This window comes from Kogia breviceps, chromosome 10, assembly GCF_026419965.1.
Source record: "Kogia breviceps isolate mKogBre1 chromosome 10, mKogBre1 haplotype 1, whole genome shotgun sequence".
Lineage (NCBI taxonomy): Eukaryota > Metazoa > Chordata > Mammalia > Artiodactyla > Physeteridae > Kogia > Kogia breviceps.
The window spans coordinates 23,021,449-23,049,427 of record NC_081319.1 but is presented as its reverse complement, the minus strand read 5'-3'; the positions used below and the strand labels follow the sequence as shown (position 1 = coordinate 23,049,427).

At 38.6% G+C, this 27,979-nt stretch overlaps 1 protein-coding gene across 5 annotated transcripts in view; it reads right to left on the bottom strand.

Moving 5' to 3' along the window:
• Positions 1-27,979, bottom strand: part of SUCLG2 (succinate-CoA ligase GDP-forming subunit beta) — a 621,393-nt gene that overhangs the window by 327,603 nt on the left and 265,811 nt on the right. For 2 of the 5 annotated variants that reach the window (XM_059075115.2, XM_067043692.1), the window contains one exon: positions 21,152-22,231. The exons of 2 other annotated variants lie outside the window; for them this stretch is intronic. In XM_059075115.2, coding sequence (XP_058931098.1) covers positions 22,116-22,231 — 116 coding nt within the window. In that variant the 3' untranslated portion in view covers positions 21,152-22,115. Of the gene's footprint in view, positions 1-21,151; positions 23,285-27,979 lie in introns of those variants that run through there. One more of the 5 variants, XM_067043691.1, reaches the window with a different exon arrangement.

The window sequence follows — 27,979 nt, the reverse complement described above, 5'->3', positions numbered from 1 at the left end:
TCCTAGCAAAGTTAACCTTTAACATAAAAGGATGCCAATGGGACACTTATTTAGATTTTGGTGGGTGACCAGCTATATTCCCATTTGAGTTTTCTGGGGTTTTTTTGCTTTTAGTATATACGACTTCCTTGTTCTTCATCAGAGTACTTGAAATTGAAGTCATAGATTCTTGTAATGGTTTTTTTCCTTGCAATATATTTAGACATACAAGATTATGAGATCTATAATGCTCTGTTACTCCCATTCATCAACAGAACGTATTACTGGTTCTTCTCTCACTGGAGTAGTATGCTATGAGGACCACACCTTCCCCCCCCCCCCGTCTTTCCCTCATTTGTTAGGAAAACAATTCCGTGGTCCCCTCAGATTGCTGACATTTGGATAAGGTAGCATAAAACTGGAGAGTTTTCTTATCTCCCATCAGAAATTGAAAATACACACAGGGTTTTCTTCTAAAACAGAGAATAGAGTGCCTATAATAGAATCTAGACTAGAAGTCAGGACTCATGGGGCCAATTGTTCAGTCTTAGCCTTCTGAGATACCGGGGGAAAAAAATCACTCAAGAATCTCTTGGCACCTCTCTGGGTTATACCTATAAATGGTAATTATACTTTTCTATTATACAGCTCTCTACCATCTATTGTGATACGTAACTATCTCAAAGGAGTAGCTGACAGCTTAGTTAATACATGGAGTATAAATCACTTTGATCTTCTCAGAGGAATGCAAAATGTACATTAAATACAAAGTCTAGTGATACAGGAAGGGAAATAGAAACTGTGAATCATGAACACAGCATGAACAGGATAGGGGTTATGTGGAATACCACTGCAGTCGGTAGATGAAAAAGGAAAATGATGCAACTGATGGAAAGGGTTAATTTCTAAGGCAGGGCTGAGGAGATAGATGAGGCAGATTTCTGCCACGGACTTGTAAATGGGCAATTGTGCAGCCATGGCAACTTTGGTACAGCTTAAGGTCCAAAATGGTCTGGTCCCTGCCCACCTCTCTGCTTTAAGATTGGTTACATCAATGGCTCAATTCTTCGTCTTTTCCTGTATCCATGACTTTCGACATGCGATTTTAAGCAACACCCACCAAAAAGTAGAGTGCGTTTATATTATCTTGATTCTAAATTTGGTCATGTAATTTGTTTTGGCCTGCAGAATGTTGGTAGCTGTGATGCAAACAGATGCCTAAAAAAGTGCTTGCGTTTTGGGTTTTGCTCTTGCTCTTCTGTGATTGTTAGAACATGCCCTGGCAAGGATGATGAAGGATGAGACACATAAAACAGAGCCAAGTTGCCCAGGTGTCCCAGGCAAAGTTAACCTAAATCAACCATCAGCTAGCTGGTTTGCAGACATGTCGTAAAGAGCCAAATCATAAACAGCCCAGCCTAAACCACTGACTCAGACTCTGGAGCAAAATAAATGCTTATTGTTTTAAGCCACTGTGTTTTGAGGTAGTTTGTTATACAACATTCATGTGGCAATTGTTTGGATATCCTCTCCAACACTCTCCCCCTTGCTTTCTGTAGTGGAACAACATTAGACATATCGATTTAAGAGACTCTGCCATGTACCCCAGCACAAGATCCTCGCACATGCGATTCCCCCTCTACCTGGAACTGTCTCTTATGCTTCTCTCCCTCATCCCTTATTAGCCAGTACCTTAATTCAGTACATTTACTCATCAATTCTTAGCTCAAAAGCAGCTTCCTTAGGCAAGCCTTTCCTTCCATCCTGGAGTAAGACAAATTTCTTTACCAGACATTTGTGTTACTTTATATGTGTTACGTTATATCAGAACATTTTTCTCCTGACGTCTCTGTGATTAGTTACACTCTAACTTTTGTGACATTGATTTGAAGTCTGTCTTCTACATTGGATCGCAAAGGCCAAGAGTTTAGAGAACACAACTGTTATATGGGTCTCCGTGGTGCCCTAATGCAGTGGACAATACCTAATACAGGGATTAGTACCAGTTTTTACTGAATAAAGAAAGAAGTTGTAGCAGATGTATCTGTCCTCCACCTTCTGTTGGTAACGACAGTTAACAACTTACATCTGTATACTTCTCCATAGTAATGCCCTTGAGTGACAGGAGCTGCCTCATTCAGAGATACCTGAGAGGTTACCCAAACCAACACTTTCCTCCAAGGGGAGCCCAATAACCAATGATGATGCAGATATTGAATAGTCTAGTCTGCTTTCCTCTGGATGAGACAACCACTGCCACTAAGCTCATGGAATGTGGCTTAGGCAAGACGTCTCCTGAAACTACACCTTTATCTAGTCCCTTCCTTTGGACTATGCCATTCCCCCTCATCCCTCTTATGCTTTTCCAAAGAACTTGACCTCAATAAATTATTTGCATAAGAATCTTTGTTTCAAGTTCCTCTTCTAAGCAAACCAAACCAAAGACATGAGTTCAGGTTGAGCATTTCTCACTCATCCAAGAAAGAAAACTAAGAACCCTGAAATATTATCCATTGGGAAAACTCTGCGTATAGATGAAACTAAGAACTTACTTTTCTCAAAGGGTCCAGAAATTCACAGATGTCTAATAATTTCAGGGTTGGTTAGAGCCTCCATGATTATTAATACTAACTCCTTCAAATATAAGATTTTAAGTGGGTAAATAAAATGTAGGAGCAGGGCTTCCCTGGTGGCGCAGTGGTTGAGAATCCGCCTGCCGATGCAGGGGATACGGGTTCGTCCCCCGGTCCAGGAAGATCCCACATGCCGCGGAGCGGCTGGGCCCGTGAGCCATGGCCGCTGAGCCTGCGCGCCCGGAGCCTGTGCCCCGCAACGGGAGAGGCCACAACAGTGAGAGGCCCGCGTACCACAAAAAAAAAAAAAAAAAAAAAAAAAAAAAAAAAAATGTAGGAGCATATAGCAAAGTTCTATTCCTTCCCGGAAATGTGGGTTTCCATAATTGAACCACTGTACAATAATGCAATTCTCAACGTAACCGTCCAAGTAAAGAGCATGTTTGAAATCTGACTACCAGGATTTTCATCTTCACCTATAGATGTGGGTAGCTGCTTTGAGAAGGTAACTAAAGAAGAGGTGATGGTGGCTGCAAAAATGCCCATAATGTAATGTTAAGAGAAAAATGATATAAGGCTGCACATAGTGCAATACTAAATAGTAAAGCAAATCTATCCATCTATTTACCTATCAAGGCATGGAAAAATAAATGAAGCATACCAAGATGTGAACAGTAGCAGTGGAATTATGTGAGATTTTAATTTCCTTTTTCATATTTTCTTAGTTTCAAAAATTTTAACCAAAAGCATGACTAATTTTTTTACATGGTAAATAAAACAAACAAAAAACAACCCAAATGAGCAACTGAGCAAAAATATCATAGAGAACAGTGGCATTCTTTTTCTCCTAAATGAACTCAGTTCAACAGTCTATGAAGGGGGTCGTCCACTTCGGGGAAGAAGGAGTAGAGGCACTTTCCTCTTTTCCTTTCAAAAATTACAACTAAAAATCTTGCACACTATGTATAAAACAAACATAAGATGACTCTGAAAGGTGAAGAAAAGATTTCCTAGGCACCTCAGGAAACCAGGAACAAGGTGGCAAGTTTACTGGGTTTTCCTTTTGTCCCATATATTCCAGACTTGGAACTGCAGAACCTGGCAACCTGGAAATGCCAATGGGTACAGACAAGAAAAGCTCCAACAAAAGCCTGTTCTCTGTAGCCAAAGGACAAGAAAAGGAGGAGCCTAGCAAGAAAGAAAACATTTAGACCATCATTTTGCTACTTCACTGAGAAACCACAGAAATAACCTGTGACCCACCCCACCCAAGCCAGCAAAAGACAAGTGGGGAGCCTAGACTTCCACTTTGACCATGTTGTAAGGAGGTGTCCCACCCTCCTGTGTCCAGGCCAAATTGATTACTTTCAATACTGCAGCTGCCCAGGAAGAATAACAGTTAAGCAGAGAAATGTTTAAGACATGAAAATGTTCAATACTTTTGTGTAAAATATGGTATTCTGTGCACTTGTTATATGTAAGAAATGTTTAGAGTAACAAGTCAGCATCAAGTTTCCAATCTAACGTGTATGAGCACTTGAAAAATACTTGGATTTTAAATTGAAATCTTACTAAGTATCAATACATAAACATTTAAGATAATTTAAGAATGACTATTTTAACTTAAGTATGACTATTTTAACTTATTTAATTTATTAGATTTCTGAGAATTCCTTAAGTTCTTGGGATGGCTTGTCATAAAATTGAGAACAATCAAAAATAAAATGGAACATATTAAATCTGTATGACAGTTTGAGTGTTTAAAGAAATTCCACTAAGCTTAAAAAAAGACCAAAAAATGAATCAAAGGCCCCTTAAACATGATTTGTTAAAATTAGATAGATTTACAAATAGAATAAGATCTATAAGTTTAGGAAGTAGGCTTTAAAATTTATAACTTAATCAATTATTAATTTTTAAACCAATTTAAATCTCTGAAAAATCTTTTTAGGGCATAAAAGCTGCCCCCAAAGACATAAAATCCCTCACATTGACATAAACATTACATGAACACATGGTATGATTATCATCTATAGAAAAATTCATCTCAGGTTTTTCTAGTGTTTCATTTTCCATCACTTCTCTAAGTCCTGTCAAGTGCCAGTGAGTAGTTCTAAGCACATCTGGATGGTCCATTCCTTGAGTAGAGGGTTTGTCTTTATGTACTGTTTTCTCCCAGCAGCTGCCACGTTGCTGGGGAAGAGCAGATGTTAGATAAACATTTGTTTGAATTAAATTTAATTAGCTACATTTTTCAAGCTCTAATTTTAAAATGACTTTTGCTGGGACCGTGATCCTGAAGAGGTTTTGTGTTCATGGCACACTTTCAAGTACTAGAATTTTAGATATTATGCTTCCAAGGACAAAAACGCTCAGTAAAACCTTCAACATACTAGCCATATTTGCAACTTGAGTACTAAAGTGGTGAAACGTTTGAGCAGCATTTGGTCCTCTCCAGCAGTCTGTTGCAGTTTGGGAAGAACTGTCGAATGGCTTGAACACAATTTTTATATATGCAGGAGGCAAAGTCTGCCACGTTCCCTTTAACCAGTCATGTTTCTGCAGTACTGGCTTGTCTTTACATTATGCTTCTTCTTAAACAGCAAGTTTTATCCCCACTAAAGGCTTCAACATAGATCCACATACTCTGACATGCATCACTTGAACCGAATGGGACATAATTTCAAGTGTGAGAATTTTAGACACCACACTTCAAAGGTTTAAGGGACTCCAAACAAATGAAACACTTTTAACATCTCACAACTCATACTGTAGAAAAAATAATTCCTATGTATTGAACAACATTGGGGGTGGTATATCCATGAAATATATACTAGTTGGGGATCACTAATTATTCCAATCCTAGACCTAAGATTAAATTATCATTTATTCTGAGACACTACAATGTAAAGTGAATGAGGAGGTTATTTAAATAGATCATTTTAAAAACAAACTTTTACTTGGGTCTATATTTACCATATTTTCTTTTCTTTTACAATTTGATATTTATTCTCCCAACATAGAATATTTAAAAGAACAGTATGATTTACTAAGTTTTCACTTAGTGAAGATTTGCATTGCAAATTAATTCAAGACCCCTAACAAAGGACGGCATAAATGGATTTATATCTTTTTAACTTGAACACATTCATCTACTAAGCAAAATCTTCTCCAGTTTCACTTGATACAGTATTTTTTGGTAACTTTATTTTTATTATATCAGGAACCCATATTTACCATAGTAAATTAGTAAGTACAATTAAATCAGGGTTTCTCAATCTCAGCACTATTGATTTTTGGGCTGAATGATTTTTCCTTGTGGAGGGCTGTCCTGTACGTGAGGATATTTAGCTGCATTCTCAGTGCTATAAGTGAGCTGCATTCTCCCAGTTGTAACAAACAGAAGTCTCAGATATTGCCAAATGTCCCTGAAGGAGAAAAAGTGTCCCCAGCTGAGAACCAATAAGTTAAATTAAAACAAAATTAATTTATATCCTTATGATAAGTTTTCTATGTATACAGATAGAAACACATGAACAAATTTTAAAAAATATTATCTCATGTATTGTTTGTTACTGCTCTTCTGTAGCATATATTATGAACACTTTCAAAATTAAATATAGTTGATTTGCAATATTATATTAGCTCAAGGTGTACAACACAGGGATTCAATATTTTTATAGATTATAATCCATTTAAAGTTATTATAAGATATTGATTATACTTGCTGTGCTGTACATTATATTCTTGTATCTTATTTATTTCATACATAGTAATTTTTAAATATATTTTGGGTATTAACCATTATCAGGCATATCATTTGCAAATTTTTTCTGCCATTCCATTAACTATTTTTTTCACTTTGCTGGTGGTTTTGTTTATCATGGTATACAATCATTTTTGTATATTGTTGAATTTACTTTGCTAATATTTTGTTGAGCATTTTTGCATCTATATTCATCAAAGTTATTAGCCTGTAATTTCCTTTTTGTATGTCTTTGTATGGTTTTAGTATCAGGGTAATGATGGCCAGGCAGAATGAATTTCGGAGTCTTCCCTCCTTTTCAGTTTTTTTTTGAATAATTCGAGAAGGATAGGTATTAGCTCTTCTTTATAAGTTTGGTAGAATTCCTCCATGAAGCCATCTGGTCCTGGAATTTGCTGGGAAGTTTTTGATTACTGATTCAATGTCAATAGTAGTGATAGGTCTGTTCAGATAATCTATTTCTTCCTGATTCAGCTGTAGAAGATTGTATGTTTCTAGGAATTTATCCATGCCTTCTAGATTGTCCAGTTTGTATGTAACTGTTTGCAGTATTCTCTTATAATTGTATCTCTGTGATATCAGTTGTAATTTCTCTTCTTTCATTTCTCTCTGTGTGTGTGTGTGTGTGTGTGTGTGTGTGTGTGTGTGTGTGTGTGTGTGTATCTGGGTCCTCTCTCTTTTTTTCCTAATGATCTTTGCTAAAGGTTCATCAATTTTGATTATCTTTTCAAAAAAAAACAGTTCTTGGTTTCATTGATCTTTTCTTTTAGCTTTTTTTGGGGGGGTTTCTGTTTTATTTATTTATACTCTGATCTTGATTTTTACTTTCCTTTTGCCAACTTTGGGATTTGTTTGTTCTTCTTTTTCTAATTCCCGTAGATGGTAGGTTAGGTTGTTTATTTGAGAATATTTTGTTTGTTTGTTTCTTGAGGTAGGACTGTATCACTATAAACTTCCCTCTAAGAACTGCTTTTGCTGCTTCCCATAGATTTTGTATGGTTGTGTTTTTGTTTTCATTTGTCTTGAGATATTTTCTGATTTCTTTTTTGATTTCTTCATTGACCCAGTGGTTTTTTATTAGCATGTTGTTTAGTCTACATGTGTTTGTCTTTATTTTTATTCCTGTAATTGATTTCTAGTTTCATACATTTGTGGTAAGAAAAGATGCTTGATATAATTTCTATCCTCTTAAAATTGTTGAAACTTGTGTTATGGCCTAGAATGTGAACTATCCTGGAGAACATTCCATGTGCACTTGAACATGTATTTTGATGCTTTTGGATGAAATGTCCTGTAGATATCTATTAAGTCCAAATGCTATAACGTGTATTATGAACACTTGTTCACAAATAAGCCTATGTCTACTTCATCATTCTTAATGGTTACATAGTATTCCACTGATTAGACAGAATATAGTTTATTTGCTCAATTACCTATATTTAGATATTGAAGTTATTCCCAATCTTTCTCACAGACAATAATGTGATAAAAGTGCTCACTTGGCTGGCTAAGATATTCTTGGGTATCACTTGCTTTCCCTAAGAATTTTACATATTTTGTTTCACTGTCTTCTGATATTAAAAATGGCTGGAAAGAAATATAAGTCCAGTATGACTGTCTCTCTCTTGTATATTCTCATTTGTATGTTCAGTCAGGGCAGTGAAGAATTCTCTATCCTCAAAGTTGAGAAATTTGGTCTTTAAATAGTCAACTTGTGTTACTGATATTTCCTGGAGTACAGTGTTTTCATTGTTGAGGCACAATTCCACATTCTTTCCAATGAGGTTTTGTTCTATCTTTAAAATAACTTTCATTTTCTGTTGTTGGTATCCCTCCTTCAATGACACCAATTTTCCTTATGTTGTATTATCTCTTTGTTATTTTCTCCCAAGTGCTTTAATTTCTTCATTTTCCCCTTTGCATTCATTGTAAATCATACGATCCTTCATTTAACATCAGTGTTTCAGCTTTTTTTTCCCTTTAGTACTTTTTTTTTCTTTTGGTATCTTTATTTTAATTATACCAATAACCCATATTTACTATCATAAGTTAATAAATGCAATTAAATGTGGGTTTCTCAGCTTTGACTCTAATGACATTTGGGGCCAGAAAACTCTTCATAGTGGGGTGTGGGGGTCTCCTGTGCATTGCAGTATATTTAAGATTCATTGATCCTTGTGACTTATTTAGTTCTTGAATATTGTTGTTCTGGTCCTCAATTGGTTTCCTTAGCTCCCTTTACTTCCTCTAGTTGTTTGTAAGTCAGTGTGATCATGTTTCTCTTTAGTAACTGAATTAATATTCTTCTTAAGTTCTTCCATACCATGAAACTCTATCAGTAATATGTTTTCTATTTCTTGAGTAATAGGTTTTATGTTTTTCCCAAAGGGATCATTTGTCTGTTATATATGGAGCTTCTCTCTTTCTCCTTTACTGTGTAGCACAGATACCATTCTCTTCATTTTCTTGCTCATCACTGACACAGGCCATCTCTTTATTATTTTTGTTCTGAAATAGTGTGTGCAAATTCTCTTTGATTCACTGCCCACCTTATCTGAGATCAGTTGTCTACCTCTCTGAGAGCTGGAAAGTGATATTCAACTCCTTTCCTGAGTCTGTGCCAGTGGTAAAAATTATTGGGGGGAGGGGTGGATGGGAAACTTCAACTGGGCCAGGGTCATCTTGATCTAGTTGGTAGTGTGTGCTGTCACCATTCACATTTCCTTGATGGTTGTGAGGAGATATAATCCTTTGGCATCAAATCATTCCTGCTTTCAGCACAGAGCTTCCAGCCTTTGCTTCAGTCAGACAGATCAACCCAGTTGTTCCCTCTTCCTGATATACCTGTTGCCATACACCAGGCATTTCCAAACTCTGAAGAGGTGCAACTATGAGCATTTAAAAATATTTTTATATTCAATTTTTCACTTTTATTGAGATATAATTGATATGCAGCATTGCATAAGTTTAAGGTGTACAGCATAATGATTTGACTTAAATACATCATGAAATGATTACCATAATGAGTTTAGTGAACATTCAATATCTCATATAGATACAAAACAAGTAGAAAAAAAAAGTTTCCTTGTGATGAAAATCTCTAGAATTCACTCTTTTAACAACTTTCATGTATAACATACAGCAGTAATAATTATGTTAGTCATGTTGTACACTACATCCCTAATATTTATTTATCTTGTAACTGGAATTTTGTACCTTTTGACCACCTTCATCCAATTCCTCCTCTCCCTAACCCCTGCCTTTAGTAACCACGAATATGATCTCTTTTCGTATGAATTTGTTATGTGACTGTTTTTGAAGTATAGTTGACTTACAACACTATGTTAAGTTCCTGGTACATAACATAGTGATTCCATATTTCTATACATTTCAAAATGAACATCATGATAAGTCTAGGTGTCATCTGTCACCATAGAAAGATATTACATAATCATTGACTTATATTCACCACACATTATATTTCATACGTATGACTCATTTATTTTTTAACTTTAAGCTTGTACCTCTTAATCTCCCTCACTTCTCTCCTCCATTCACCCCATCCCCTCTGGCAACCATCTGTTTGTTCTCTATATCTATGACTGTTTCTGTTATGTTCGTTTGTTTTTTAGACTCCATATAAGTGATATCATACAATATTTGTCTTTCTGTGACTTATTTCAATGAGCATAATACCCTCTAGGTCCATCCATGTTGTTGCAAATGGCAAGATTTCATTCTTTTTTAATGGTTGAGTAATATTCCAGTGTGTGAGTGTGTGTGTGTGAGTGTGTGTGTGTGTGTGTGTGTATCACAACTTCTTTATCCATTCATCTATTGATGTGCCCAAAGGTTGCTTCCATATCTTGGCTACTGTAAATAATACTGCAATGAACATAGGGATGCATATATCTTTTCAAATTAGTGTTTTTGCTTTCCTCTGATAAATACCCAGGGGTGGAATTGCAGGATAATATGGTAGTTCTAACTCAATTTTTTGAGAAATGTCTATATTGTTTTCCACAGTGGCTGCACCAATTTACATCCCCACCAACAATGTATGAGAAATCCCTTTTCTCCACTTTCTTGCCAATACTTGTTGTTTGTTGTCTTTTTGATAATAGCCATTCTGACAGTTTGAGGTGATACCTCATTGTGGTTTTGATTTACATTTTCCTAATGATTAGTGATGTTGAACATCTTTTCATGTGCCTGTTGGCCATCTGTAGGTTGTCTGAAATGTTTATTCAAGTCATCTGCCCATTTTTTAATTGGGTTGTTTGTGTTTTTGATGTCAAGTTGTATGTGTTCTTTGTATATTTTGGATATTAACCACTTCTTGGATATATCATTTGCCAATATCGTCTCCCATTCAGTATGGGAACTTTTCGTTTAGTTGATAATTTTCTTTGCTGTGCAAAAGCATTTTAATTTGAGGTAGTCCCATTTGTTTATTTTTGCTGTTGTTTCCCTTGCCTGAGGAGACATATCCAAAAGAATATTGATAAGACTGATGTCAAAGAACATACTGCTGATGTTTTCTTCTAGAAATTTTATGGTTTGGGGTCTTACATGTAAGTCTTCAATCCATTTAGAGTTTATTTTTGTACACGATATGAGAAAGTTGTCCAGTTTCTTTTGCATGCACCTGTCCAGTTTTCCCAATACCATTTATTGAATCTTTAACCCATTTTGAGTTTATTTTTGTACATGGTATGAGAAAGTTGTCCAGTTTGATTCTTTTGCATGTACCTGTCCATTTTTCCCAATCCCATTTATTGAAGAGGCTGTCTTTTCCCCATTGTACATTCTTGTCTCCTTTGTCATAGATTAGTTGACTATTTATGTTTGGGTTTTCATTTCTGATTTTATTTATTTGGGCCCTCTCTTTTTTTCTTGATGATTCTTGCTAAAGGTTTATCAACTTTATTTTTTCAAAGAACCAGCTCTTAGTTTCATTAACCTTTTCTGTTGTTGTTGTTTTTTTTTTTTTTAGTATCTATTTCATTTACTTCTGCTCTTTCTCCTTTCTTCCTTTCTACTAACTTTGGGTTTTGTTTAGTCTTCTTTTTCTATTTCTTTAGGTATAAGGCTGATTGGTTATTTGAGGTTTCTCTTGTTTTCTGAGGTAGGCTTGTATCACTATAAACTTCCCTCTTAGAACTGCTTTCGCTATATGCCATAGATTTTGGATTGCTATGTTTTAATTTATATTTGTCTCCAGGTATTTTTTTGTTTTCCTGTTTGATTTCTCCAGTGATCTGTTGGTTGTTTAGTAGCATATTGTTTAGACACCATGTGTTTGTGTTTTTTGTGGGTATTTTTTTTTCCTGTAGTTGACTTCTAGTCTCAAAGTTTTGAGGTCAGAAAAGACGCTTGATATGATTTCAATTTTCTTAAATTAACTTAGACTTGTTTTGTGGCCTAGCATGTGATCTATCCTGGAGAATGTTTCATGTGCATTTGAAAAGAATGTGTACTCTGCTGTTTTTGGATAGAATGTCATACATATATAGTTTGTCTGGTCTAGAGTATCATTTAAGACCAATGTCTCCTTATTGATTCTCTGTATGAATGATCTGTCCATTGATATAAGTCCTGTAGTATTATTGTGTTACTCTCAATTTCTCTCTTTATGGTTGTTTATATTTTTTTTAATGCATTTAGGTGCTCCTATATTTAGTGCATATATATATATATACACACAATTGTTATATCTTCCTGTTGGATAGATCCCTTTATCCTATGTAATATCTTTCTTTGTCTCTTGTTACAGTTTTTGTTTTAAAGTCTCTATTGTTGGTTATAAGTATCACAACCCCAGCTTTCTTTTCCTTTCCATTTGCATAAAATACCTTTTCCAGCTTCTCTCTTTCAGTCTGTTTATGTCTTTAGATTTCAGGTTAGTCTCTTGTAGGCACCATATATATGGGTCTTGTTTTTGTATCCATTCCACCACTCTGTGTCTTCTGATAGTATTTGGTCCATGTATATTTAAAGTAATTAGATAGGTATGTACTTATTGCCATTTTGTTAATTGTTCATGAGTTGTTTTTGTGGTTTTTTTGGTTCCTTTCTTCTTTTTTTGGTGATTCCCCTTGTGGCTCGATGACTGTCTTTAGTGTATGTTGGGATTTCTTACTCTTTTTTTTTGTGTGTATCTATTATGGATTTTTTGGGATTACTGTGAGTTTTATATATAGCCATATATATCTCTCTATATATATACATATATCAAGATATATAGATATAGATAGATATATGATTTTAATTTGCTGGTCTGTTAAGTTTGAATGCATTTTAACAATCCTGCATTTTTACTTCTCCACCACAACATTTACTGTATTTGACATCATATTTTACAGACTTTCATGTATCCCTTAACTAGTTATTTTGGGTATAGATGATTTTACTACTTCTGCCTTTTAACCTTCCTACTAGCTTTATAAGTGGTTGATCTACTACCTTTACTGTACAGTTGCCTTTACCAATGAGATTTCTCCTTTCATAATTTTCATATTTCTGGTTATGGCCTTTTCTGCTTTTCTTTTCTGCTTAGAGAAGTCCTTTTAATATTTCATATAGAGCTTGTTTTGTGGTACCAAACTCTTTTAGCTTTTGCTTAACTGTAAGACTCTTTTTGAAATCTGAATGGTAGCCTTGCGAAGTAGATTATTCTTGGTTTTAGGGTTTTTTTCCTTTCATCACTTTAAATATATTACTTCACTCCTTTCTGGCCTGCAGTTTCTACTGAAAAGTCAGCTGATATTATAGGAGTTCCCCTATATGTAACTTGTTACTTTTCCCTTGCTGCTTTTAACATTCTCTCTTTGATCTTTGCCATTTTAATTACAACATGCCTTGGTGTGGAGCTCTTTGGGTTGACTTTGTTGGGACTCTCTGTGCTTTCAGGACCTGGATGCCTGTTTCCTTTCTCAGGTTAGGAAAGTTTTCAGCTATTAAGTCTTCACAAATGTTCTCTGCCCCTTCCTCTCTCTCTTCTACTTCTGGGATCCCTACAGTGCGGTTGTTAGTATGCTTGATGTTGTTCTAGAGGTCTCTTAAACTGTCCTCTTTTCTTTTTGTTCTTTTTTCTGTTTAGCGTATTTTCACTACTCTGTCTTCCTGTTCAGTGGTCTGTTCCTCTGTATCATCTAATCTACAGGTCTGTTGATACCTTCTAGTGTATTTTTTATTGCAGTTTTGTTCCTTCAGCTCTGTTTGGTTCTTCTTTATGTTTTCTGACTCTTTGTTAAACTTTTCACTATGTTCAACCATTCTTCTCTCTAGTTTTTTGAGCATCTGTATGATCACTACCCTGAATTCTTTATCAGGTAGATTGTTTAATCTCCACTTCACTTAGTTCTTCTTCTGGGGTTTTATCTTGTTTCTTCATTTAAAACATGTTCCTTTGTCACCTTATTTTGCCTATTCTCTTATAGAGATATAGGTCAGTTACAATGCTCTATCTTGGAAGAGTGGCCTTATAGAGGAGAAGTCCCATGGGGCCCAGAAGTGCACTCCCCTTTGGTCACCAGAAGTATATGCTCTAGGGGTGCCCTTGATGTGGGCTGTGTAGTCTCTTGTGTTGTGGTGGGGCTAGCTACTATGGGCACTCTGATAGGTGTGGCTGGCCCCTGGGCCAGTTAGCTGCCGAGTCCTGCCTAGTGAGGATGCTGCTGGCCACTGGTGGATGAAGCCAGGTCATGGCATGGCTGGCTGCATAGCTCAGGGAGTCCCAGTTCTGGTGCTGTTCTGCTGGTGGGCAGAGCCAGGTCATCGAGTGGCTATCTGCATAGCTGGGGATCCTGGAGCTGGTGTCAGCCTGCTGGGGAGCAGGGCTGGGGCCTGGGAGTTCCACATCTGGTGACAGCCTACTTGTGAGTGGGCTGGGTTGCAATGCAATTGGCTGCAGGGCTGCAGGGATCCTGCAGCTAGTGTAAGCCCAGTGGTGGTTGGGGCTGGGACCCCACACAGGCAGCTGCTTATCCTGGGGGAGTCCCAGGACTCGTGCTGATTGGCTGGTGAGGGGTGTCAGATTGCAGCTAATAAGCCAGGGGCAGTATTCCAAAATGCAGCTCACTAGCACCAGCGTCCTCAAGATAGAATGGGTTCCCCAAAATGGCCACCACCAGCATCTATGTCCTTGGGATGAGTCCCAGTTGCCTCCTCCCTCTCAGGGAGGGTTTCCAAGGTCAGCAAGTGGATCTGACCAGGCTCTAACAAATTATTGCTTCTGCTCTGGGTGTCGAAGATTGTGAGATTTTGTGTGCACTCTTTAAGAGTGGAGTCTATTTCCTACAGCCCTCTAGCTCTCCTGAAAGTAAGCCCCACTGGCCTTCAAAGCCAGGTATTCTGGGGGCTCTTCTTTCTGGTGTGGGACCCCCGGGCTGGGGAGCCCAATGTGGGGCTTGGACCCCTTACTACTTAGGCAGAACCTCTGCAATTGTGATTATCCTCCTGTTTGGGAGTTACCTACCTGGGTTATGAGTTTTGACTATACCATGTCTCCACCCCTCCTACCCAACTCATTGTGGTTACTTCTTTATACCTTTAGTTGTAAAAGATTTTTTTCTGCCAGCCCTCAGGTCATTCTTATCAATAGTTGCTCTTGAAATAGCTGTAATTCGGGTGTGCATGTGGGAGGAGGTGGGTTCAGGTTCCTTCTACTCCACCATATTGGCCCCTCCCCCCTCAACTATGAACATTTTTATGGCTACTGAGCATACAAAAAAACCACCTCCAGAAAGGTTTACTGATTATAAAGCAATTGCCACCTGCAAGGGGAGTATCTCTTTCCCTATATTCTTGCCAACCTTGCTTATTTTCTTTCTCATTGTTAATATAACTGGATTTTTGTAAAAATTAAAAAATAAAACTATAAAAATACATTTTAGTGTATTTCAAATGTATTCAAATATTTTATGATCATTTTTTGAAATCCACAGGCAATATCTTAAAGCTTATAAAGGTCCATGTGTCCACACAAACTCTATAACATTCTAAACAATCAACAGAAATGTAAAGGATTCTTATTTAAAAGTTAATGTATAAAAAGGCATCTTTCAAAGGCAATTTTTAAAGCAACTATATAAAACCAGGGGGTGATTTGAAAAAGAACAATAAATTTAAATGTTTCAAGACATAGTGTTGGAGGTGGGAAAAAATGACTTCTTAAATAAAGGTCCAAATGTTTTTTAAAAAGTAATAGGTTTTTCTTTGGAATCCAGTAAGCAAGGTTACTAACTATTCCTCTCATGAACACATGCACAAAATGATCACTATCTGATAAGGTCACCTGACTGTAATCCCATGAGATAATATAAATGAAGAGCTGGAAAGAAAACCCAACCTATGCCTTTATTAACACATGCAACTCCTAATACAAGGCCTCCTACCTACCTATCTGTCTATCCATCCTGTATCTCTAACAGCTTTATTGAGAATTCATATACTATAAAATTCACCCTGAAAAGTAAACAGTTCAGTGGTTTTTAGTATATTCAAAGAGTTGTGCATCCATCACTGCTATCTAACTTCAGACCATTTTTGTCACCCCAAAAGAAAACCCATTAGCAGTCACTCCCCATTCTCCTCTCCTCTCCAGTCCTGGCAACAACTAATCTACATGTTATCTCTATAGATTTGTGCACCATGGACATTTCCTAAAAGTGGAATCATATAATATATGGCCTTTGTGACTGGATTCCTTCATTTGGTTTAATGCTTTCAAGGTTCATCCATGCTATAGTATTCCTGTACTTCATTCCTTTTTATTCATGAACATGGATATACCCCATTTCTTTAATCCAGCCATTGGCTGATGGACATTTGGGTTGCTTCCACTCTCTGGAAAAACTTTCTGCAAACAATTTCTTTATTTTAATAGATTGTAGTTTATCTAGTCTTTGTTTGTAGCTTGTGCTCTTAATATAAGGTCTTTTAAACTTTCCCCTCCCCCCTCAGGGGAAATAATTATAAGGATTTAGAGTACATGAATAGTCAACATTAAAAGACAAATGAAAATTAACTCCAAATAAGAACCTCCAAATCTTCCAGTCTATCCCAGTTTCTGTCTGATCTTTGAGAACAGATCTCTAAATAACTGCTACATAATGACTGTATTTCATTTCTTTCTCCTGTAGCTAGGAAAAGGGCTAGAAGGGCTCCCAGTTAAAAAAACAAACCAAAAAAACCATGCCTTCACACACTGCCTCTGGACACACAAGAGAGGAACAAGAAAAAAGATATATTTTTCCATAGTTGGCATATAACATCTAATTGATTTGTGATGTCTGGCATAAGGTTCCTAAGAATTGCAACTGGCCTATTTTGAATATTAAAATATGAGACAAGACTTCTGGACCTAAATTTTCCAGAAGAATAATGATACTTCTATCTAAATTTTCTCCTACTTCTATGATAATACTGTCTCCAGCCTTCAACCTTTCCTGCCCCTCTGCCTTTTGTCTTGTGGGTGGGCATCATTTTGTATATCAGGGAAGGCAATGAATTAACAAAAAGGCACTTGGAATTAGGTCCCTAGAAAATGGCCCCTGCCTTATGTCTTACTGTGTGAGTGTGGAAAGGTGCCATTCCCATTACAGTCTATACAACTTGTCCAACTGCACAGGACGATCTTTCAGCTTTTAAAATTTCCTTTCCAAGGTATAAGGTACACTAAAAAGGCAAACGATTCAAGCACCCAGCTTGCTAAACATCTTTGCCTCTAACATTCTTTCAAATTATCCAACGCTATCAGCAGCACAACTATACTGGATTTGGGTCATGACAGGTTTAAAACAAAAAGCACTAGCTTTGGATTCAGAATATCAGACTTCAGCCCTGACCAGTCACTTATCGGTATTGTGTTCTTAGTCATGTTCTTACCTGCCCTGAGATACATACCACCTGTAAAACATCTCATCTGTAATAGAGGAATGAGAGTCACTGGGATGCTAAGAGGACTAATTAAGGTAACAGCTGTAAAGTTCCTAGAACAAAGGAAGGAAGCACTGAATCAATGTGAGCTCCTCTGATGTGAAAGTAATGCATAAAAAACCAGTAGATTTAGACTACAGAGCCGTGCTGTCCAAAATGGTAGCTACCAGCAACAAGTGGCTAATAATTATTTGGAATTAAATAGTCTTTAAAATTCAGTTCTCTGTGCTTAATGGTCATATGTGGCTGTACGATGGACAGCACCACGTATCATTGTCATCATCACAGGAAGTTCTATTGGGCAATGATGCACTAGAAGTGACAGAATTTCACAAGAACCAGAAGTCCAGAAGCCTAATTTTTGGCGTTAACTATGTAACTTTAGCAAAACAACTTTATCTCACTATGTTTCCCCAAAGATAAAATGAAATAATGCCTTTACAACAATATTGTAGGGATCAGGTGCACTGAATTCACTTTTTCCTTCGCTTTCTTATCATCTTCCCAGGACCTCAAGATTAAATTATGCACAAAAAATTCTCTAGCCAGGACCACTTTGAGTATGACTCGATAGGTACAGCTCTTTGGGAGTTCAGTATTCGTAGCCATGATTTGATATTACTCCAATACACCTGTAAGTAGTTAAGAATACCGTATGTTCAGAAGCACGAAGAGCTATGTACAGGCAGTTCTTGTGGTGATGGAAAGAAGCAAACCAACATAATTTAAAAGGTTTTCATTGGCAAATGGCCTTTTGCAGACTAGTCAATTTTCACAGGGTTTAAAATGCAAAGGTCAAAGATCATATTTCCTCTTATTCATGTTTCACTTTAATGCCTAAATCTGCCTTTCCCAGGTTTGGAAACAATCATCTGTGCTGTCATTTTGAGGGTAATATATACAGAGAAGGGGTTGGCAAGCTTGTTCTGTGAAGGGCCAACAAGTAAATATTCTAGGGCCATAAAATTTCTATCACAGCTACTTAACTCTGCTAGTGTAGCATGAAAGCAAGCATAGACAAAATGCAAATAAATGGCACGGCTGTGTGTCAATAAAACTTTATTTACTAAATAGTCCCTTGGGCTTTAATTTGCCAACTCCAGATCTAGAAGGATATGGAAGAACATAACCTTTCTTGCTCTTCCTCAGTTTTTTTTTTTAACCACTATTATATGAGTTTTCATTTATTTTAATTATTTGAACATACATTGTATCCTGCAAATAATCAGATTTTTAAATATTTAATTTAGAAATGTCAAAACATAATTTTTCCTCTCATTTTATTAAAACCTTGAATAAAAATAAAATAATTCTTTAGGATGATAATCTTTTTTCTTGCTGAAAGCAAACCGAGAGGGATGGACATAGCATATAGACTACAGAATAACTAACTAAAAGTGATTCACAGATCCAGTCAGGTCATTTAAAATTTCCTGGCTATTTTACTAATTCATGAGTTGAATTACAACTTAAATAGAAAACTAAAATTGAGCAAAGTGCCTCAACGCCATTACTTCTTATGTGGACATTACTGTTCAAGACAAATAAATCGAAGTCAAATATTTGGATGACTCAAGCAGCATCTATTCAAAAAACCTGGTAACCTGTATGCATGGGTAAGAATGGACTCCAAAGAAATGGTGAGAAATTAATAGAATAAAATCATGGCATTTCAGAGTTGGAACAGTCCTTACAGAACAACTGGTTCAACATCATTGCTCTATGGTTGATGACTATGGTTATCATCTCTTATTTTTCTTTCCCAGAAAACACTGCTTCTTCTTATTGGATACCCAATTTCCTTATGGAATTACCCCTCCATTTCTTACTCTCAGCTCTGGTAGTTTGGGTGAGGGTGGTCTCGTTCTCAGGCCAACAAGTGGGTATTTAACCCAGTCTGGACTCATCAGAACCCTGTAAACTCCTGGCCAGAGGACTGGTTCAGGGATAGGTTCTTGACCTAAAGTTGATCATCTCAATTCTGGAATGTGTCTTAAAATTACCAGGAGAGAACCAACCTCACCTTCCTTCTCTTCCTTCCTCCCTTCCTTCCCTCCCTCCCTCCCCTCTTTCCTTCTTTCCTCCCTCCCTTCCTCCCTTCCTTCCTTCCTCTCTCCCTTCTCTTTCTCTCTCCCACTCTCCTTCTCCCTCTCCCTCCCACCCTCCCTTTCTTCCATCCTTTACTCTTTCTTGCCCCCTGCCCCACTCCTTCTCCCTTAGGGATGTTAAACTTGAGAATATGTACCTGGGATTGCCAGCAGCCATTTTGCCACCTTGTAGAAATGGGCTGCCTGAGAATGAAACCAACACAGAGACAAACTGCTATGAGATGCAGAGTTCACGTTCTGAGGCTCTGAGTTTCCAGATCTAGCCTTAACTGTAACCAAAAACATCTGCCTTTTGTAATTACAAGAACAAATTGTAATTACATAATTACTATTTCTTTTTTTTTTAAAGAAAGCTTTTTTTTTAAGCTTGAGTTGGTTTTGTGCCACTACAAAAGAATCTATACAAAGGAGAGATTATTCAACCCAAAGAAGTGAATGTTGGCAAGTGAAAGGGTCAGGACTTTAATCTCCTCTAAATCTGATGCTGGTTCTAGGAGACTGACATGGTAGACTAGCAAATCCACTAAACTCTTATGTGCAAAGAGCAGTTTGGGTAAAAAAGTGTGTACTACTTTTCAAGCTTCTTGGATACTGAGTGCTGTGTTTAGACTGTCACCTCCTTTCGTGGATATTCTTGCTTAGGATAGGGCCAAGTTTAAAAAATACTATTCAAATTTAAAGGAAATTGTTTTTCACCCTTACATACAGTACAGCTGAGACAAAGACTCGAAGGGGACGCCAGAAGGTCAGAAATGTAGGGCACCCTGGAGGAGGTAATGTATGGACTTCAGATCCACAACCAACACCAAGTGCCCCCACTTCTACTCTGTACTGAGTATAGCTGTGGCTACACACACACCAGAAATTCATTCCATAAAAATTTATGGAAGCTATACTGTGCTGAGCAACAGGGATACTATGCAAGCAACGTAAACTCAATACTTTGAGCTTCCAAGAAAATAAAGCTTCCCACTTATTTGAAAATAAAGGACTATTTGCTTGTTATTAACCCTGTTATAAAATAATCACATGAATGATTTAATTTCTTTATCCCCTCCTCCAAACAGTATTGATTAGAAACATCAATATATACAGCCATGTGAACACAAGCTTTTACAAAGGGTAAAAGAGCTAAATATGTAATTTTTGTCTAAATGACAGAGTATACATTATTTCTTTTACAATACTAACTAATCTATCAAAACCCAAAACACACTTAAAAAGACAAAGACACTGTTAATATTTTTCGTGCATTGCATAACAATTAAGAAAGGACATAAGACTGATCTATCAAATGAGCTCTTTCTCCATGGCAAATATGGATCTATAAAAGAATGACTCTTTAACTTTTGTCCAGATATGAAATTTATGAGAACAATGTAAAAACTGGAAAAAAAAGAAAACAAAACAAAGACCAACGGAAAGGTTTGGTCTGTGACACATTTGTACATTGAGAGGAAAACTGTTAATGTTGGCACCTGAGCCTCATATATGGGAGGAGGTTATGTCTGTATACTTCCTTATGCAAACTGAGGTCAGATTTTAACCTATTAGACATCTGTGGCACTTACCTGGGCTTCTGGTGTGTATATAATGCTCATTCTTTCATTAAATAATCTCTTAACAGATATGGTTGCTGATAAAGTTGAGTAGAACTGGAATAGTCCTGGGACAACCCAAATTTTCTAACTTTGGAGATATGCCTAAGACACTAAGGCTAGTGTCTCAGTAAAAGAAAAATATTGTTTGAGGAATAAAATTGATTAAAATAAGAAACACAGATATTAGAGTTTACAAAACAGAGGATTTTATTTGCATTTCTGTACAGAAAAAAATTTACCAAAATTTAAACAAAAACCTAAATCACATTCTTTCCCACCATAAAAATGGACACTGCAAAAAAGCCACATTCTCCCGATTACATTTTCCCAGGTGGTAGATTCTGAGGGAAAACGGGAGGGAAGAGAAGACAGTGACACTTGCAGCATAATTTAATTTTCAGTGTTGTCTCATCTTGAAATGAGAGTCAGAGATTTCCATAAGAATCAACCTTCTTCAGTTTTGATATGAAAAGAGAAACTTCTACTCCAAAATCACAAATAAGGCTTCTGGCTTTTAGTGTGAGGTAAACAGTGTATTCAATATTAAGGCAAATGGTAGGATACATGTACGGGGTATTGACTGCAGATCTTTCATTGTAAAATATATTTTGTAATATTTATGGATTTTCTAAACATGTTGGAAATTGTAAAAACTTTTGCAGTTTATAACATCTGTTTGTTTCAATGTCTTAGCTGCACCTTTTGGTGGTAAAACTGTTAAATGTAATCTTGTCTGAGTTTTTTTTTTACAGCCTGTGATTTTTTTTTTTTTTTTTTATTACACAGGATTAAATGCTCACCAAAATTGTTGTAAATGAACCAGGGTCTGATCTCACTTGCACACTGCTTGGCCACACAGACTGCTCCCCAAAGTTGGCAAAATAATGCCTACCGAGCTAGCTCACCGTGACAGAGAAGTATTAGAATGCAGGGCATGAATGTAATGAAGACTATAAGGGAAATCAGATTATTTAGGCTGTCTAGATATTCAAGAAAATACAGATTGGAGTTTTTTAAACAGTGATTCTTGCTCCTCCCTTCCCTGTTTTTTCCCCAGTGGGAGAACCATTTTCTTCACAGTGATGAGAGAACCATCACTTTTTATGGGTAAATGCACTTCTTCTTCCAAGGGATCCGGACAAAGACATCACTTCCCAGCCACGCTGGCCACAGCTTTCTTGGCTGCATCCTCCAGGTCGGCGGCCGAAGTAATGGGGAGTCCGCTGTTACTGAGAATGTTCTGGGCCTCATGGACATTGGTTCCTGGAAGGGGGTGGGGGGACGGTGTAGAGTCACTGAGATGGAACTGGAGGTGGTGCCTCAGGAAGTTTTGTACAATCTGAAATCATGGGATGCCCGATTCTCCTAACACCATTTAATTACAACTCAGTTCAGCCTTTTATTTTCCAGATCTGGCTATTTAGATATATCCAGATGACAAATTTATTTTTTTCCTCTTTCACCTCAAATGCCTGGCATTTAAAAAGATACTGCCTATATTTTCTCTGGCATTAAAAAAAAAATGGAAATATGAGGTTCTTAGAAGACTGTGAACAAAGAGAGATTAACAACACCTTGTTCAACTAGTTTGAAAGAGGAAAATATTCTAAAATGGATTTATCCTTTGATTGAATAGTCTGAATACGGAATGTAAAGAAAAAGTTATGTACAAAAAATAAGCAAGAGAATGGTCAATCAAGGCGTTGGGATGGTATGGAGTACTGGCAGTAATACATGAGGGTGCCCAGGACTAATCTATCTGTGGCTTTTCACCAGGAAGTAAATTGAATTCAGGTTCTAATCAATGGCATTGACGGGAAAGATGATGTGACAAGATCTGTATCAAGTGATGGTCCAGCTAGAAAAAAAGATGAAAGATAGGACTTGCAAGAGGCTAATGGACATTTTTTACTGATAGAAGCTGAAATTTCTGCTGATAATCCACACTCAAGTGGACTTAATGTACTTTTGGCCCATTCCAGAAGTCTTTTGTCTTATTGATCTCTTGAAACGAAGGGTCTGAGTTGTGACCTAATCTGAGATCTGAAGTTCAGAGAATCTGCCCACCTAAGGCCATGAATCCACTGCTTGGAGACAATGACAGTATTCAATGTGTCCATTTATGCTTCTTCCCCGCTCTATATAACAAAAAGGTCAGATGCCATGAAAATGAACATCGTAGTCTCTGATGATGTCTCCTGGCCATTTCTTGTGGATCTGTAGCATTTGCAGGCCAAGCTACCCTACCCAAATGTGTTCTTTGATGACTACTTAACATGCGAAATGCTTTTCTCTTCTTTCAGTGTGAACAAGCCCCTGCGGAAACGTGATAAAATTTAAGTGTCTTAATGAAACATCTCATCTTACATCATCTCCTGTGCTTTCATCTAGTTAGCAAGACAGAGCCTATTTATAAACAAAGACCTTGAAATATAGGCCTTGGAGGACCTCAGAGCATAAATTAAAAGGAGGTGCTCGGTCAGCATGTTTCATACAAAAAGGCAAAGGCCAAGTTGAGGAGGAGCAGATGAGCTGAGAAGGTGGTGCAGTGTTGATTTTCCCGGGACCCTGGGTCCACCAGCGCCATGGTGAAGGGGACACTGGGCACTGTGTCTTCGGGTCAAGGCTGACTCACTGCAACTTTACACAGGAATTTGACCAATGTCCTCTAGAGCAAGCAAGAACTTGAAAGGTAGAGAAGTTGTTACCTAAAATTCCCAGTCACCCATCCTGGCTGGCCACTCTATTAGTTGCAAAATTTTGGGTAAATCATTTAACTCCTTTGCGCCTCAGCTTCTTTATCTCCAGACATAACACTGTGATCATCTTCCTCATAACTAATACTGATTGAGCACGTGCATACCAGTGTAATGCTAATCTTGCATACCAGATATAATGCTAAGTGACTTACATGGGGCCTATGAAAACTTTACAATGACTTATAAATCCCATTGTCCATGTTTCACAGATGAGATAACTGAGGCACAGAGAGTTTCACAGGGGAACTTCTCCATAGTCACACAGGTTGTAAGAGGCAGAGATGGTACTTGAATCCTGCTCTTTTTAATTATGTTCTAACGACATGCTTGTCTGTTTCCCTGTCTTTAAAATGAGGTAATAATGCTGGTAGCACAGGTTGACATGAGAAGCAGATGAAATAATACATGTGACAGCAGTTTGTAAAAGGCAAAGTCTCTGTGGCAGTCACGGCTGGCTGTCTTCCAAAGATCCATGCTCCTCTGCTACGGGAGGGGGAGAGCTACTGCTGGGAAGTGGCTGCCCAAACAGGAGCTGCATTTCCCAGGTTCCCTTGCAGATGGGAGGTTCATGTGACTGAGTTCTGGCCAATATACTGTGAGCAGAAATGAAAAGCATGCCCATAACATCTCCATTGGTACTCTCTATATTCTCTCTCTCTTGGTTTTCCTTGTCTGTCTTCTGGAACGCTGTCAGCTAAGACAACCTTGGAAGACACTTTTTTCAGAAGACAACGACTCCCTCAGCCCGGATGCTTGAGTAACCCTGTAGAGCAGAGCCCTCTCTGACTTTAAATGTATGAGAAAGAAACTTCTAGTATGTTGCCTCTGACATTTCAACACATACCTGTTGTTACGGGAGTCAGCATTACTTTAACTGACATACTACTTTGTAAGGGTGGGAGGCAGCTTCTAAAGTGGCTCTCAAATCATTGATCCCAACTTCTTGGCGCTCACGCCCCTTGAGTGTGGGCTGGAGCCAGGGACCTGCCTCTAATGAACAAGAATATAGCAAAAGTAATGGAAGGTCACTTCTGAGACCAAGTCCACTTTCTGTGTGTTCACTCTGACGAAGCCAACTTCCACGCTGTGGGCGATGGGCTGCTCTATGGAGAAGCTCACGAGGTAAGGAACTCAGGGCAGCCTCCAGCCCAAAGCCAAGGAGGAACTGAGGCCTTCATTCCAACAACCCATGAGGAGCTGCATCCTGTCAACAACCAAGGGAGTGTGCCCGGAGGCGACCCTCCCCAAGGCAGGCTGTGACAGGACCCCAGGCTGCAACAATGTGATTGTACTTGTGACAGACCTTGAGTCAGAGGGCCCAGCTAAGCCAGCCCTGGACTCCCCACCACAGAAACTTCAAGATGATCAATGTTCCTTAGGTTAATCAGCTAAATTTCGGGGCAATTTGTTTCACACTGGTACTTAACTAATGCAGATGTAAAGATTTATTATTTCATTAAGAACAACCTCAGTGTGCGTTCTGATTCATTTGGTAACGTTTCAGCCAAGGTCCCAGAGGTTGAAAAGTAGGACAGAGGATCACACTGTGGGAGGTGTTGGGTACCAAGCTAAGGGATTCTAACATTAACCTGTAGGCAGTGCTTTCATGGAGTAGTGACGCAGCATGAATCAAAGTCCTGACAGACTCAGAATCGAATCAGTCTTTGCACCAGGAGGTCAATGCAAGTTAAATATGGAAATGTTTATCTCCTTCAACAGAGACATGGACTAGCACTCACTCTCCACCTGGCCTCCAACCTGCCAGGGAAGAAATCTATGTTAAGATACAAAAGGCTCTTCTCCCTCTTCCTTTCTCAATACACAGCTCCCAAGATCCCCATGCATCACCCCAAGAGGCAGTCTCATCTGCCTGAACATTTCTCACCTTCTAATCTGCCTTTCCTCCATGTGATTCCTCCTGTGGGTACAGGTCTCACCGTGCCTGCCAAGCTCTGTCTAACTGGACTGAATTACCTGTGCTAGTAGTGGCTATAATAATAATAAAAGCAATAATAGCAGCTATCACTTAGCATGGGTCACACATTGTTCTGGGGTTCTAAGTACACTAGCTCCTTTGTTCCTCAGTAGAAACCCTGAGATAGCTTCTATTATGATCTTCCTTTTACAGAGGAGAGGACTGAGGCACAAGTAAGTTAAAGGCTAGTCTAGCGAGCATGGCTCGTAATAGGAAGCAGTGCAATGAGCATTCGGCAATGCTTGAAACATCCACGCTATACTTGAATAAGTCCTTCTTATGATTTTGTAAATATCTGTCATCATCATCATCATAACAGCGATAAAAAAAATCTCTGATTTACAAAGTCCTCCCACATTACTTTATTTGACCCTTACAAGGACTCTGTGAGCTCGATGTTTCTAAATGAACTTGTGACTTCGGTGTTTATAAATCAGTTCTTTTTTTTTTTTTTTTTAAGCCAAGAGCACTGAGGCTTAGCGGCTGACTGGCAGGATTTGGTTTCAAAAATCCTTCGCTTTTCAGACTCTTTTGATTTCCTGGTGACTCCTGTTTGACATTTAAAACACACAGCACTTTCCCATGCATGAGATCATCTGAACCTCAATGAGGCTATAAGTTATTTAAGAACAAGGAACACACACAACTAGGATGTCTCCTCTTTCCAATCTCCCCTTCTGGCTAAAACTTTCATCCCCACCGTCCCCTGCTCTATGAGGGATTGCGGGGTATTCTCTGTCCCAAGGCGGACCTCGATGGTTCCCAAGACACTGACTGCACCTGATCCAAGGGTGGTCCAAACACAGACCATGGTCATTAGCTCGTCCAATTAGATTCGCTCTCTAGAGAATCTCAATGAGTAGTTTCCAAGAAACAGAAAGTAGTAGCATGAAAAGGACTTACCAGTCACAAGTAAACAGATAAGAGAAAGGCTGTGCAAATACTCAGGGGGTGAAGAAGTCAAGTGAAGAGACAAGTGCTAGAATGATGTTGCTGAGGTCTGCCTCCAAGTCAGACCCTCCTCTTCCTGAGGCAACTTTATTATGGTTCCTGCCACTGAAAGAACTGTTTGTTCATGTTTAGCTGAGTTCCTTTCCATGTGTATGGTTGAAATAAGCTCCTGATCACTTTTTCGGGGGGTGGGGGGGGATAAATGGACTGATATAACCAGCTAGCCAGTTCCTTAATTAATCCCCTCTTCAGCACCCAACTTAGCACCAGATATTCCCAAGGGGGGAAAATGACTGACAAAGAAATCTGTGAACCTACAGACAAGCTGGGGCTTTGGCCTGCTGTGCCCTCCAACTGGAGCTCTGTTGCCCTCTCTGCTGGGCAGACACCATACGTCCATGAGCTACCTGTTTAAATGACATTTCTTTGGAGATGCCTTCTTGTCACCACATCCCAACCCCCAATCCAGAGGAGGGGATTGTAAAATGAGCTTCTAGAATACTTAGTACCTCTAAAATCACACAGCACTAATTGGACTGCTTATTGATGTTGCTCTTGTCCCCACTAAGCATACGCTTCACGAGGGCTGCCACTCGGTCGGCCTTGCTCACCGCGAACCTCCAGGCTCAGCATAGCATCCCCCACACAGGATGTGTCTGTAGATGGATTGAATAACTACAGATGGGCTCATCCATACAGAGTGTGCTCGAGGCGAAAGCGAGTGTGTGTGAGTCCTCTTCCGATCACACTGCTGACCCAACACCCCCAAATAACACGTTTTCAGGAGGTTGAAATCAAAACCCCAAATGGCCTGAGAGAAAATGAGGAGGGTTGCTCCTGAGCTTTCTCTTAAGTTCTCAGGGGGCTTCCCTGGTGGCGCAGTGGTTGAGAATCCGCCTGCCGATGCAGGAGACACGGGTTCGTGCCCCGGTCCGGGAAGATCCCACATGCCGCGGAGCGACTAAGCCCGTGAGCCATGGCCGCTGAGCCTGCGCGTCCGGAGCCTGTGCTCCGCAACGGGAGAGGCCACAACAGTGAGAGGCCCGCATACCGAAAAAAAAAAAAAAAAAAAAAAAAAAAGTTCTCAGGGGCTTCTGTCATGGCCTCTTTCCTCTAAGAAGGTCCATGTGTTAACTGGCTGTACTGAGTGCCCTTGAGGGAGGACCCCAAGCTGCTGCCCCTGCCGGCCGCCCAGGCACAAGAGGCTGCTGTGCTCAAGGTTAACAACTAGCCAGCGGGGCCAGGGTAAGAGAGGGTGGGGCAGCGCCACACAAACACGCGGCCCTTCTCTCCCTCCAGCTACTCCTGCGGGGCCGTATCAAAATG